Source organism: Cucurbita moschata, unplaced genomic scaffold, assembly GCF_002738365.1.
Source record: "Cucurbita moschata cultivar Rifu unplaced genomic scaffold, Cmos_1.0 Cmo_Scf00006, whole genome shotgun sequence".
In the NCBI taxonomy this organism is placed as follows: domain Eukaryota; kingdom Viridiplantae; phylum Streptophyta; class Magnoliopsida; order Cucurbitales; family Cucurbitaceae; genus Cucurbita; species Cucurbita moschata.
The window spans coordinates 4,878,185-4,894,026 of NW_019268522.1; the positions used below are offsets into that span (position 1 = coordinate 4,878,185).

Below are 15,842 nucleotides of genomic sequence, written 5' to 3' on the forward strand. Positions count from 1 at the left end.
ATACCCTTGTACGAATGACGGTGTCGCTGTGCAAGTCATGTGAACAGGATAGTTACATTTTTTTATTTAAATTGTAATCCTTAGGGTAGATTAGGCATTTTCATTATTTTAAAATTATTGTTATTTCACTTTTGCTATTCTATTGATATTTACTTTGTGAACGTTTAAGTTCATGGTGGGAGTAGTCTCACATTGACTAATTAATGAGATGATTATGAGTTTTATAAGTAAAGAATATATCTCCATTTATACGAAGCCTTTTGGGGAAACGAAAAGCAAAGTCATGAGAGGTTATACTCAGGACAATATTATACCATTGTGAAGGTTCTAACTTGGCGACTTTCTAAAAAAAATTCTAAATAATGAGAAGTAAATAATATGAGCATGCCACTAGAGATATAAGAGACTGTTCGGACACCAATGTGCTAGATATGAGAATGGGGCATTACAAAGATATGCTACAAGTAAATTGGTTTACAAAATGAAAATTTCTCTACCGATGACATTGTCCATGTGAAAAAGTGAAATAGTTAAAAAAAAGAAAAAGAAAATAGGGTCCACGATTTTAAATTATCGAGTCTAAGTCGAATTTGACCCATTCTTCAATTCATTAGGTATAGTACGCAATCTCCAAAAAAAGATAGCTTTGATTTGACATATTTCAACAATTAGCTTTAGTTTAATGCACACAACTTTGATTCATCGTAGTTTAAGATCGATTCAGAGTTAATCTAACTAGTTTAGACTAGTTTAGGACATTTTGGTTCGATTTACGGCCTATTTAAGAGCTTTAGTCTTATTCAAGACCTTCTAGGTTAGTTTATTTTCAATTTTAGCCGGTTCAAGAGTTTTTCTTACTTAATGGATTTGGTGTTAAAGATTACTCAAGTGTTTTAGCATAATAAAGGAGTTTTAAGATCAAATCTCGTATGCTTTGAAGGTCGTTGGTCGGATGAATTGCTTAATGTATAAATAACATGTATCATGATCTTTTAAAAACATGAGTTATTATAATAAACTAGTTAGTGATGTATGCATTCTTGGATTTGATTAGTCATGATTATGTATGATATTTTATGTTTTATGTATGTGCTACTCCAAAATAGAGAATACACATACATATATGATCATGTATGGATATAGTTGATAGTCTCACGAGATATTAGCATTGTGCAGACACGTACATTTATGATAAAATGCATTACTTTCCTTTCTATCAGTTTCAGCTGCATGAGCGTGCACAAGTCCAGAGTTAGATCTAGAGAGTACAATAATGATACTCTCCTAATGGGTTTATATACACATCTAATGAGTGTCTTAATAAATGATTACTCGCATACCTTAACATTCATCATAAACCTAAAACCACTTATTCTTTCTTTGTTTTTTTGGTACAAGAAAATACTCCGAAGACACATCTATTCATGGATCGGCATTGGAGAATGATCGTCAAACAATAAATGATATAAAAGCATGAACAAGACAAAGAGGTCTATTGGCAAGAAGGTGAATAGGGTCCGAAACATAAAAAAGAAGAAAAAGAACAAACACATCCTATTCATCCACACTTCACTTTCTCTACAGAATTTTATCCTTTCCAAACAAGAAGAGAATAAAAAAAAAGAAGCTTGGAATAAAAGGCCTGAAACCATTCTTTGAACTACACCAATTGAGTAAATAAAAAAGTAGAGATTCTATGCCAACAAGAAAATGTAAAATCACTCACTGTTAACAAAAGAGTGATCAACAAGTGGCTCACAGTCATACAATAGAAAGGGCCTGAAAAAGGGAGCGAAGACAGGCCTCATATTTAGATGAAGCTTATGCACTTTAACTGAGCTTAGATTACATGTGGTTGAATCTAAAGGGTTAATACAATGTCAAAAGACTAAGCATATTCTACTTTGTAATACCAAAATTGCAGGCCATTAGAGTTACTCTTGAGGTAGTTTCTGTTGCAGGAAAGACGACCCTTCACGCTTCTTAAGCCGATACATTCGCTTTCGATGCGATCGACCTAGATTGTGTTGTTCCCATTCATGTGCTCCTCTTAGTACTCTGTTCCCACAAGCCTATACAAAAAGAATTACTTCCAGGAATATGTTTTATAGTTGGTTACCATTTTTTTTTATAATTATTATTATGTATTCGAGTACTTTCAATAATATTTATGTAACAATATAAAAAAAATGGATGATTATGCATTCAATTATGTCACTCAATAGTTTGTGATACTCAAAATGTGATGTCCCACGTCAGAACGAAACACCCTTTTTAAGCGGTGGAAACCTCTCCTTAGCAAACGCGTTTTAAAGCCTTGAGAGGAAGCCCGGAAGAGAGAGTTCAAAGAGGATAATATTTGCTAGCGGTGGGCTTGGGCCGTTACACAAAATATGCACAGAAAATACGTAAAGCAACAGAATATGGCTCCTTTTTCCAGTTTTCTACTATTATATTCACTTAAAACTTTTGACAGAAAAATCAAATGAACTATTTTGTAGCAGAAAATTATCTTCAATTTTCAAAAGCAAAAGAAAATTATTTTGAAACACACCCAATAAATAAATTACCTGGCAAACATATTGTGTCCACAAGTCCTTTTTGATTGTTTGCCCAGAACTCTGTGGGTTCATTGTCTCAGTCGCTGAACAACAATCTTCAAGGAACGACCTAATTATCTGGACTGCAGGTTCAACGACTTGTGCAGTCCATGAATCCTCCACTTTGCCTAGCATTTGAAACAGCAGAAGTTCCAAGATAATGGGTTCAGGCAAGATTGCTTATAAAATAAATAATTGATCAAATAAAGAGATTAAGATTATCACAGAAGTCCCACTTGTTATATATTCCGTGGAATCAACATAGTGGATCTTCCATCCAAACAAAGTTTCCAGTCTCTTTATCTGCCTCCGCTGAAACCAATAAAACATTTATTACAGAAAGCATTCAATGAAAACGTATTATGTACTGTTTTCATAAATGTACTTGTACGTAGTTAATAATTCAAATTTAGGCCAAATATATAACTCAGTCCCTTTGTTTCTTTTAGGAGGAAAGCAAGGGATTTCATTTATAAATGGAATGTACAGAAGGGGAATAAAAAAGCTCCCGCCGCCATTAGAGGACTAGAAAAAGGATCTCCAACAGAGATTAAAGTAGAAAACCTAGGCATTGTAAAGGTGTAAATATTTCCACCAATAAAGAACATGAAACAAAACCAAATCCATAAAACACTCAAAAGAAGATTGTTTCATTAAGGATTTCCAGAATTTTAAAACGAGAAGCAGATTCGACTTCAATGATGCCAAAGATTCCAAAAGAAGGATCTGTTGAAAGCAAGCCAGAGTATTCCTTCCTTCTTTACAAGGATATCGCACAAACATTAAAGCAAAGAGATCATGGATATTTTCAGGCATGACGATGCTCCAGCCAAAGGTTACAACATATGGATCCACTACTTTCTAGCAAAGGACGAAAGCTAAATCGATGCGATTGAGATTCTGCATTTTCTTAGCAAATCAGGAGCTACATAGATACCATTGTGATTCTACAACTTCCTTACACATAACACATCATGAAGGGAAAAAATAAATTTAGGCATTCTCCTTTGAAGTCATAGGAAAGATTTTATTTTATTTCGGTAGGAGCCTTTCCAAATGACGGTAAGTTATTTCAGATTCGTACCTAATATTTTCTTTTTACTACTGAGAAACAGAAACAAATTTCTTATTGATTTAGTAAAAAGACAAATAATTTCAAAAGTAATCCTCATCATACAATAACACACTACAACAAAATCCTCCCTTAGCACAACCCCAGATTAAAAACATAAAAAAAAAACCCCTTAACAATGAGAAATTGGTACAGAGAGATTAAAACTCTCTTTCTAAAGAAATCAAAATCCAAAGAGAAAATTTGACATATTAGGAACTGTGAGACTTGAAACCCTTCCCTAGACCCGGAAGAGTAGGGGAGGATTTTCATCTCCATATTAATTAATATCAGTTTGGTTCCTAACACACTCATATAACTCTTTCCCTCGAAAATCAGTTAAAGGAGAGAAGTGCTATATCCATTAGAAGAGAACATCAGTATTTCTTTTCTATGTATTACCAACGCCAATACCCATTAATAAGGGGAAGGGAGACCAGCTTCCAATTAACTTCATGCAACCACCATCTACCATCTAGCTAGATAGTTAGGCTCCACTGAGTCGCGGTCGTATACTTTCAACCGTGTGGCGTCCTAATCTCGACGCGTTCATGACAAGCCTTAAGGAGAACCTAAGCCCCATAAACATTTTTCGTCCGTCTTTGTGGTTTCGTCAGACTTTAGGCGAGGTTTATCTTCGCCAACCGAACACAACTCATGCGAAATCTAAGCTTGTTCGGCAACACACGTTGTCTGTGCATGCATGTTCAATCGTCTGCCCCTTAACTGACTTACCTCTACACTAGGTCAAGTCATCTGGCTCAAGAGGCAAAGGTTTCTCGTATGCAACGTCGCAACTCATCTTGGTTCCCAATTAACACGGCCATTGAAGTTCACTCGGTCATGCCCATCAAGAACGGACCCATGTTTCACTCATATCATCTAGAAATCCTGAACATCTATCCATCTGGGTTATGTCGAGGCATTGAACCCTTTCATGTCCATGTAATATCATTTACGGATTCCGTATCGAATAGCCGGTGTAATATACTCGTTGGCACGCCCCATTGTTTAACCACATTCTTGAAAAATAGTTGGGCAGTCATCTTGGTAGAACAAGACCTAGTGGTCGGAATGAATGTGACGTACTTCAAAAACCAGTCAACACTCACTAGAGTTGACTTGAACTCTCCCACTTTAGGGAGATGGGTGATGAAGTCGAGAGATACACTCTCCCACGATCGAGATGAGACTGGTAGGGGTGTCAATAGTCCTGCAATTTTTGTTTGCTCGACTTTAACATGTTGATAGAAAATACAAGTTTTCATGAATTGCATAACATTATCTCAAAAGTTTAGCCAGTAGTATCCCCTCTTAAGCAGGGCGTAGGTTTGCCATCATCTGTTATGACCTGTCAACGGAATGACATTCCTTCATTAGCATTCTCTTCAGGTTCTCTGAGTGGGGACATACAATCGGTTGCCTTTAGTGAGGAGTAAGTCATTCTCAACCAAAAACTGGCTGGTTTTTCCCTCTCTGGATAACTGCATTATGGCGTTGGTGGCTGTGTCTTTGTGCAAGTGTTCTTTGATGTCATCTTGCACCGTCTTGCATAAATTACTAGCCTGTAAGTGGGAAACATGTACAGGGCTGCAAGTTCACTTTTCGGCTTAGAGTGTTTGCGACTTGGTTAGCTCTCCCAAGCTTGTCTTCAGCTAAAAATCAAATTTTACTACTCTTGCCAACAAGACTAATTAAAGGACAAGTTGGGCTGGTTGAAGAAGTGGCATATCGAATTATTATCGATTTGGACTACAAATTTAGCCACAATGAGGTAGTCTCCTAGCCCGCAAATAGTGAACCACCACCAGCATCTCTTTCTCAGAGGTGGCATACCTCCTCTCTACCTCATTCAGCTTCCTGCTCTCATATGCTATGGGGTGCCCGTCTTGCAAAAGGACGTCCCCAAGGCGGAGTCTGAAGCATTTGTCTTGACTTCAAAGGGCAGTGTTACATTGGTGATTCTTAGCACCGACCCTTTCCATCATGTCTTTATCCAGATCTTAAAAGACTGCTCAACATTTAGGAGTCCAACATAAAGCAATATATCCCCACTTATTTATATAACCTCAGTTGAACTTTTTCCAATAAAGGAGTTCAAAATGAAATATAATTAGGCTTGCCTCCAAAGGCATATCTACATAGGCTAGAAGCTCATACGACCCCCATTCCAACCAACTGTGAAAAAATTCAAATCTGAACATGATAAGAATCACGGTGTTCCAAATGGATCTATTACAAAATTGGATCGGCTTGGTTCAACCATCATTTCTAGAATTAGAAGTTGATATGATTGACGAAGGACAATTAAATATTTGTACAGTGAAACCCAATAGATTTCAAGTTTGTCTCCTTAGCCACTCAAACATATGAACATTTGTTGGAAGATTTTATTGATTTTTCATTTTCATTTTGTAATGGTTTGTCTCCTTAGCCACTCAAACATATGAACATTTGTTGGAAGATTTTATTGATTTTTCATTTTCATTTTGTAATGGTTTGTCTCATTAGCCACTCAAACATATGAACATTTGTTGGAAGATTTTATTGATTTTTCGTTTTCATTTTGCAATGGTTTGTCTCCTTAGCCACTCAAACATATGAACATTTGTTGGAAGATTTTATTGATTTTTCGTTTTCATTTTGCAATGGTCAAATGGTCAAAAATTGATTTCGTCTTTTGTGGAGATTAAAGGGGATCGAAATTGAATCCCGGCCACAAACGTCTTTTGTCGGGAGACTATAAATACCCACAATATGTTAGATAAAAATCAGATTGGTGAATGAATGAATTTGAGATCTTGAATTGAGACGTTTTACTTAGAAATTCGAGCATCAACTTTGCCATTTCTAAGTTTCAAGCAATTCTTGTGGTAGAATTGCATCCGAGTCATTCAATCAAGTCTTGATCAAGTTAGATTGTGGAGTGACTCAATTTAAAACAAGGTTCCAAATCTTGCTTCTAGATCTTCGATCGTGAGAGATACGTATTAATTATTTGATTAAAGGGTTCTTGCTCAAACAAAAGCTTGGTCGTTTGGCTGAGGATTAGGATTGCCTTATCAATTTGGTATCAAAGTAGGTTTACATCTTTGTAGCCGACTCTAGAATTGATTTTATCTTTCATTTCTGCTATTGTTTATCTTTTTCTTTAAATCTATCCATTTATTTTCTTGTTGTCATTTCCGCCATTATTCATCAACTTTTCACTTTGTTATCATTTTCTTCTTAAAGATCATGTTTAGATCTTGAAAAAAAAAAAAAAAATCTTCTCATATTTGTTCTTACGATTGTGATTATAAATGATCTTTATCATTTTTTTTAGATCATTTGCATGTTTATTTGAAGATCAAATAAACTTCAGTTCACATCTTTTTCTTAATCCATCTAAATCTAGAACCGTTGTGTTTGATATTTTTTTTTTCTCATAATCTACGCTTGAAGATAACTTCTAAATTTCTCGAATTCTGTAAAAAGGAGAGTTAGATCGTTCTTAAAATCTTCACGTCCTTTCTTTTTGGTAATTGAAGTTTATTTGATCTTCAAATAAACATGCAAATGATCTAAAAAAAAATGATAAAGATCATTTATAATCACAATCGTAAGAATAAATATGATAAGATTTTTTTTTTTTTCAAGATCTAAACGTGATCTTTAGGAAGAAAATGATAACAAAGTAAAAAGTTGATGAATAGTGGCGGAAATGACAGCAAGAAAATAAATGAACATATTTAAAGAAAAGATAAACAATAGCAGAAATGAAAGATAAAATCAATTCTAGAGTCGGCCATGTAAACCTAATCTTTAATACCAAATTGATAAGGAACCCTAATCCTCAGCCCAACGATCCAAGCTTTTGTTTTAGCAAGAACCTTGAATCAAAGTAATTAACACCTCCTCATACGAAATTTGGATAAACCAAGAGATAAGGCTAGAATTAGATTACCTCTTATGATTGACGATCTAGAAGCAAGATTTGGAACCTTGTTCTAAATTTAATCACTCCACAATCTAACTTGATCAAGGCTTGATTGAATGGCTCGGACGCAATTTTACCACAAGAATTGCTTGAAACTTAGAAATGGCAAAATTGATGCTCGGATTTCTAAGGAAAACGTCTCAATTTCATTCATTCACAAATCTGATTTTTACATAACATATTGTGGGTATTTATAGTCTCCCGACAAAAGACGTTTGTGGCCGGGATTCAATCCCGATCCCCTTTAATCTCCACAACAGACCAATTTTGACCATTTGACCATTGCAAAATGAAAACGAAAAAACAATAAAATCTTCCAACAAACGTTGATATGTTTGAGTGGCTAAGGAGGCAAACTTGAAATCTATTCGACTTCACTCTCGTGTAGTTTCAAACCCTATTGTTGACATTTTAAAGTTTTTGAACTTCAACCGTGCAAATATTAAATTGTCCTTCGTCAATCGTATTAGCTTCTAATTCTAGAAATGATGGTTGAATCGAGTCGATCCAATTTTGTAGATGAAGAATAAATGTTTGTTGAATCTTCTTCGCCTTGGATCATGTAATAGGTCTAGTTGGAACATTGGGAACACTGTGATTCTTATCCTTGAGGGGACTACTTGGATCATGTAATAGGTCCAATTGGAACATTGGGAACACCGTGATTCTTATCCTTGAGGGGACTACTTGGATCATGTAATAGGTCCAATTGGAACATTGGGAGCACCGTGATTCTTATCCTTGAGGGGACTCCTTGTGGTGGGTTGAAAGGCTTTAATAAAAACCTTTGAACTACTATTGCTTCGGGTCTTGTGGCATGCTTGTTGTTTTGCTGTTCTATGGGGAGTTTGGCTTGAGAGGAATAGTAGGGTTTTTAGAGAGGTACAGGGATACTTGAAGGAGTTATGGGAGGTGGTGAGAATTAATGTCTCTTTATGGTCGTTCATTAATCGATCTTTTATAATTATGAGCTTGGTTGTATTCTTTTGGATTGGAGTCCCTTCCATTAGTTGAGGCATCCTTTTGTGGACTTATTCTTTGTATGCCCTTTTATATTGTTTCATTTCTCTCAACGAAAGCTTGGTTTCTTCGATGTTTGAACCCACAATAAAAGACTTTAAAGAGCGATGTTTAACCCCATAAGAATCTCAAAATGCCCAACTAAGTTGTATAAATTTTTCACTTTCCCTCATCCAAGGTAGAAAACAAGAGTGTCATTTGTAAACTAAAGGTAGAATATATAGATCTCATCATTGCCCATAAAAAGCCTTCAATTAAACCATCTCTCCTATTTTCTCCAAAAGACAACTAAGACAATCACCCAACAAAACAAGAATAAAAGAAAACAAATCATCCCCATTGGCTTTACTACTTGGTCTATCACTAATGATGACTGAGAAAGTTGGGCTGGGTTATGGACGCATCCCTAAATCATGAACTCCATTTGTCCACCAACTGTTCTGCAAACCTTTAACTTCCAGAATCTTAATGAGAACTCCCAATTTAACTTTGTCATAGGGCTTCTCCCTATAGAGGTTTAAGAACACCCTTATTCTTTTCTTGCACCTCCGCTAGTATACTGCTTCATTCGGCACCAAAATCAGGTTAACAATTAATCTGGTAGTAATGAAGGTGGATTGTAAAGTAAAATAATACCAAGAAAGGCTCTCTTCATCCTTGCCACAAGGCCTCAGCTAGAATTTAACAAATACACGTACCTATACTTTCAGCAAAGGCATCCGTTTCTTAAAAAACTACTTTAAAAAAAAGAAAACAGAAGAAATTGGCAACTCAAAAGTACTTGGTTAAAAAAAAAAAACAGGATATAAGAAACAAATTGATTATGAAACAGGCCGTAAATCAGGATTCCTACCTGATCTTTTATTGATATTTATATTTGAAAAACATGTTTACTTCTCCGACAAAATCACATAGAGAAAGAAAGAAGGTTAACAGATAGAAATTCGCACCTGACGACGAACCAGTCTTCTAGTATTTAACTTTACATTATCTATGGCTTCTTTCAGTAGCAAACTGGATTCGCCAGCACTTGTTGAATTTAGGATGGACCTCATATTCTCTTTCAAAATCTCAGTACACTCCATTGAATTTTTTGGACTAAGCTCATTGCTATCTTCGTCGCATCTTCCGTTAGGTACATAATACCTCAAAAACTCTTCAAACTCCCGAACACCAATAGCTTGCCACAATCCTCTAGTATAGTTCGCATTTGGATTGTAAATTTCATAGACCTCATCAAGTAATCCAGCAGCCAACATGCTATCAACTCTAGAATCAACATGTCCATCAATTTGTGGAATAGAAGCATCGACACATATCAAGCAGCAATCGTATCTGAAACTATCAGCTTGACCCCAACTCTGCCCTGACACATGCAATATTACACGATGTACAAGAGATATGGGTGTGGTATCATTTAAGGACTTCAGCAGGCAAGGGAATAAATAATCTAAAAAAAATGAAACTTATTTAAAAGTGTCCAAGCATCGAGGAAGAATTAAGAGGAGGGTACAAACACACGCACACATTACCATAGTCACATAGCTAAATTAAAAGAAGATACATACCTCAGCAGCCTTCCCTTGAAAAAGTGTGCTGGGAAGAACACCAGTGCGGTAATACAAACTCAGGTATTGATTTATCTGCAACATATTCAATGTCAATAGCGAAAACATGAAAGTTGGGTAGGATATTCAATTAATTTATGCAAGATTAAGTAGTGGAACATATGACGGTACTGTCAAGGGCCTCTGTGTCATCCCACAGACTGGTGGGAATCATAGATGCATTTCAATGCAGAAGCATAAGCAACAACATAGTGAATAGTATTGGGCACTGACCCTTTGAAGAAAAAGAAAAAAAACTAATAAACAATGTAGAATCTCCCCATAATCTAGTTTAGCTTTAAGGTTATTGTACTTAAGATCCTTTAACTTTGCCTCAATTTCAATCTAGTTACTTAACTTGAGAACAATTCACTGCACTCCAAAACGGTCATAAAATATTGAACAGATATAATAGTCAAGAAGCCTAAGGTCAAAGACTAACCCCAAAAATACAGGTTGAATTAGCACTTTTTTTTTAAAACATAAACAAAAAGAAGAATGAATTCAAAGAAGTCCAAAGTTTAGCACCTATTAACAAAAAGGAAAAACTTAACTACAAAAAGGGTAAGCAAAAGGAATAAGTATAAGGTGTCCAGTGCCTCTTAAATGAAAAATGTGAGCATATAATCCTCTGCAATGATCTAGGATACATTAGAGAAAATATAAGATGAACATCCAGACACTTAAGAAACCACTTAGATCATACAAAAGAGAAGGCATTTAAAACTTCATGCAAAACTTTGCTCTCAACCTGATGTGATCATGGCCTCAATCAAGCCCAAAGAGACCCAATTAAACTAGGAACAGTCCAAGATGATATAGAGAAGGAGATCCAAGGAGCAAGCAAACCCATAGCCCATTGACCAAAGGTCATATGCGGCGCCCATTCGCCCATCCAGCTCAATGACACCCCTCCATGGGCATGCACACAAGGCCCATGCCCCAACTCATCGTCGTGCACACACAACTCATGCCCCAACCTACTGATGTGCATGCCCATTCAAAAACTAATGGTGTGTGCATCAGCCAGCAGCACCTGCTACGTCCATCTCACCCATGCATGTCTGCCCACTTGCTCCAGCCTATCTATGCAAGGCCATCTACTAACATGCACCCACCTTCTCTAGACTGTCCGCACAAGACCATCCATCGGCCCGTGGCATGCCAATGCTCGCCCGTGTGCTCTAGTCCATCTGCATGCGCATGTTTGCCTACGATGGCCCATCAGTGTGCAGCCACCCACCCGTCAAGCCACTAACCCATACACACGGCACCCTCCCAAGCACGCCCTTGTTGCACCTAGCTCCAGCCTATTGTGCACTTGCCTTGCCCGCCCGCATGCTGCCACCTATCATGAGAACTGCTAGAAGAATTTTGTCAAAGTTTATTTTAAGAACATTCATGATCTTTAAGAGAATTGATAGGATAGATTATTGATTGGTTGACTTTTTAACATTTGTTAAGCATTTTCCCCTTTTTAAATAGGATTTTAGAATAACTTAGGTAGCTGAATCTAAGAAGATTTATCAATTAGATTCACTCCTTTGGATATATAAACCCAAGGAGAGCTCCTATTTTAGATATACTTGAATGAATGAAAAGAATTCTCTTTTAGAACTGCTGAGAACATTTCTTACATTTCTTTGCAACCCTTGTGTTAAGGTTGCATGTCTTAAAGCATTTAAGCTTGGTTGGTCAGCAATCTTGAGAAGTGCTTCAACCTTGAGATAAGGACGGGTTCTCTTTCAGTAGAAGATCCTCCAAGTGTGTGGATGGGACACATAGCAGGCACTGTTGGGCTGGATACGTGCGTCCTCGCCAATGGGCTGGTGAGCGAGCTGCATGTCCACATTGATGAGTTGGGGCATGGACCTTGTGTGCATGTTTTGATGGCTTGGCACAGATGGAGGGGCTCCATAGGCACCGCACATGGCCTTTGATCAACGGGCCATGGTCAAATGGGAGGGCTAGCTCCTTGGATCTATTTCTCAACTGCATCTTAGAATCTTCCTGGTTTAATTGGATCTCCTTGAGCTTGATTGAAGCCATGATGACATCACAACAACTCGTGTTTAGAAAGGATTTGCATTATTCTACAACTTGGTTGCTATGATTCAACATAATTCCCTAAAGAACTATAAACTAGAATAACATTGTAATTCAAAGCAATCGTTCAAATTTAAAAAAGTGATGACTTAACTTGTTCTCATATTCATAAGAACAATTGCACATAATGTAAGCAGGGCAGCCTTACTTTTCGGTGGTTATTCGGATGGAGTCTACCAGCCGAAACTGGATCAATCTCTTTAAGATAGCTATGGTCATACTTCAAACTATCTCTTCCCTCATCCAACTCAATATCCATCTCCTCATCTCCTGGAAAAACATGAATAAAAACATAATTTAAACCCCAGATTCAGATGAAATACTATTAAAGCTGTAGAGTTAATAATTACCAAGATAACTGGAGCAACTTCCGCCGATATTTTTAGCAGAATCATCCAGAAGAAGTGGGCTAAAAAGAGCCTGCATGAGAAATAGAAAAGGAACATGAAGTCTGACATCTTCCTAATGAAGATACATTTCACAGGAGTAATTTGCTAATTATGATAATTTAGAGTTTCTTTGGATGTATTCTTTGAAATTAAATTCAAATATTGTTTTATACATCAGTATTTTAATATACTTTCTTTGTTTTTACTTTTTTTTTTTTTATATCTGTTGTTCTTTTGCAAAATAATCTGAAAACTTAGGGTCATTTGATAACCCTTTGGTTTTCTATTCTTGAAAGAGTGGTACGTCATGTCCAATAGATCATTTACCTCCCTAGGAAATGTGAGATGTCATCCAAATATATTGAGAATCGTTGTCCAAAAATTCTGAGCGTACGTGCATTGCATAAATAAGCGGCTTTGTGATTCATTTTTTTCTTGTATAATAGAGACACCAAGTTGGAGTATAACATGATGACCATGTTGACAACCTTCTTTCTATTTCTTCAATAATATTCTTCGAGAAGAAAAAAGATTTGTGGTTTCCTTTTAGAGGTAGTCCTAGGTAGATATTCAGTCATATTCCTTTTTTACAACCATATATGCTATCAAATTCTTTAATATCTCTGTGTGAATATTGATGCTTATGATCTCTATTTTATGTAGATCGATATTTTGTCCAAAGAATCTTTCAAAAGTTTTTACTGTCTCGATCATGTTTTTTATGAAGAGGCATCTATCAAGTAAGAAAAGAGGATTGTGTCGTCTGCAAACTGAAGATAGTTGATGCTTAAGCTTTCATTACCAATTTGAAAACTTTTTATCTCCCCTTACTGAGGCAGTCCGTTACCATGATGAAAAGAAAGGAGGTAGTGGATCTCCTTGTCAAAGACTCCGTGTGGCATAAATCTTCCCTCTCGGTCTTCCATTGATGATGGAGAAGTTTGTGGATGAGATGCATCCTTTTATCCACTTTCGCCATTTTGAGCCAAAGCCTTTTGCCACAAGAATGTTTTCGAGGAAAGTCCAATCAACCTTGTCGAAGGCCTTTTCCATGTCAAGTTTGATGACTACACCTTTTTGTCTCTTTCTTTCCCATTCATCTATGAGTTTGTTTTCCATGAGGGATGCATCGAGAATTTGTTGCCTTTCTACAAAAGTTGTTTGTTGCCCATTTATTGTGAAGGGGAGAACCTTTTTAAGATGTTTAGACAATACCTTCACTATGATTTTACATAGTCCGATCGTGAGACTTATGGGGTGAACGTCTGCAACAGTGTAGTGTAGGCATCCAGTTTCTTTGAGATCAGACATATGTATGTTTCGTTTAGGTTGCCATTGATAACTTTGTTTAAAAAAAAAAAAAAAAATTGGAATACTCTCATGATATCAGCTCTCAAAAAGTTCCACCATTTTTAAAAAAAATTTGAGGTAAAATCATCTGGTCCTGGAGTTTTGTCGGAGCCCAGATGCTAAATCACCTTCCCTACCTCTTCTCCGGTGAAAACAACCTCGAGGGAGGCAGCTTGCTGTTGATCAAGAGGACTCCAGTCAAGATCTCCCGTCAAGATCATGGGGGCATTGTCCTTTGTATATAAGAATGTGTAAAAGGACACAAATTCTGAGACAATTTCTTCTTCGTTTACTGAACTTCTGCCTTGTGTGAATAGAATTTCCATGATGGTACTCTTCCGTTTCTTTGTAGCCATGATACGATGGAAAAATTTCGAATTTATGTCACCCTCCTCTAACCATCGTTTTTTACATTTTTGCCTCCAATATTGTTCTTTCTTTGGCTGCCAACGACATAAGTTCTGCTTTCGTGAGATTTTTCTGTGTGTGTTGAACTAGTGTGATAGAGTCAATTTCCTCCCTCTAATCGAGGAGAGCAATTTCAATTAGTAGTTGGTTTCTTTTTGTGGGAATACAACCGAAAACCTCATTGTTCCATTTCTTTAAGACTTCTTTTAGTCTTTAAAGTTTGTTGATGAAACTGTGCCCCGGTCATCCACGAAGGGGCGTATTCTTCCACTCGTATTCCCCCCATTGGCAAAATTTCAAAATGGTTCAGCCACATATTCTCAAATCGGGAGGGAGAGGGGACCCATTTACAGCAACCCATAGAAAGTAGAATGGGATAATGATCAAATGTAGGTCTATTCAATCTTTGAACACCTACGTTACTAAATTTTTCAAGTAGGCCTTCTATGGCTAGAAATCTATCAATGAGTGTCAAGGTGGGTGGAGGTATGTTGTTTGACCATGGATAGAGTCCATTACTCAAAAAAGGTCAATGAGTTCAGCTTCTCTAATGAAATTGTTGAAGTGCTCATGCCTCTGGGGACTTTTTCACTTGATTTTTCATGTGCCCATCAAGAGATATTGAAATCACCAGCCAAAAGAGGCAAGATAGGTCCTGTAATTGCTGCTAGAATAGATGTCTTTCTTAATATCTATCAAGACCATAGATTCCTGTAATCCAAAATTTGTAATTATCAGCCCGTGTAATATGTGTGGTTAAGGTGTATAAGCCTTTGGTGACTTCTGAAATGACCAAATTTGGGTCATTCTACATGATTAATGTTCCGGGCCCAAGTCTGCGATCGAGTTATGGGTCTTTTGTAAGTGGAGGTAGACGGTGTTTGTGTAGGGGAAGAAGTACAATTCTTCTTTCAACCTATTTTGAATAGTTGTAAGGCTCAAATAGAGGGAACCTTAATACCTCTGAGTTAAAGTACTCGAGACTAAATTAGAAATTTGTAGGTACAATCTTCATTGATGTTTATGACTATTTATACAAGTTGTATAACAACCATTGCTACATCAGTGGAACCATGACCCATCATGGAGGATCATCCTCCTAAAACAAAGGAAACTGAAAATAGAAATGAAAGTGGAATCCTTACGACCATTGCTACATCAGTGGACCATGACTCGATCATGGAGGATCATCCTCGTTACACAAGGGTAGTAACTAAAATGAAGGTGGACCCCAAAAACTGAAAAAGAAAAAAAAAAAAAAAAAAAAAAAAA

General features: G+C 36.7%; 1 protein-coding gene across 2 annotated transcripts in view; it reads right to left on the reverse strand.

Annotated features, from left to right (window-relative positions):
- Window positions 1–1,610: 1,610 nt before the first annotated feature.
- The window catches only part of LOC111444115 (tRNA dimethylallyltransferase 2), an 18,222-nt gene continuing 3,990 nt past the window's right edge, over window positions 1,611–15,842 (reverse strand). For both annotated transcript variants that reach the window (XM_023082084.1, XM_023082085.1), the window contains exons 4-10: window positions 12,774–12,843; window positions 12,572–12,693; window positions 10,279–10,353; window positions 9,661–10,071; window positions 2,837–2,912; window positions 2,571–2,728; window positions 1,611–2,072 (exon numbers count right to left, since the gene is read on the reverse strand). In XM_023082084.1, coding sequence (XP_022937852.1) covers window positions 1,935–2,072; window positions 2,571–2,728; window positions 2,837–2,912; window positions 9,661–10,071; window positions 10,279–10,353; window positions 12,572–12,693; window positions 12,774–12,843 — 1,050 coding nt within the window. In that variant the 3' untranslated portion in view covers window positions 1,611–1,934. The remainder of the gene's footprint in view (window positions 2,073–2,570; window positions 2,729–2,836; window positions 2,913–9,660; window positions 10,072–10,278; window positions 10,354–12,571; window positions 12,694–12,773; window positions 12,844–15,842) is intronic.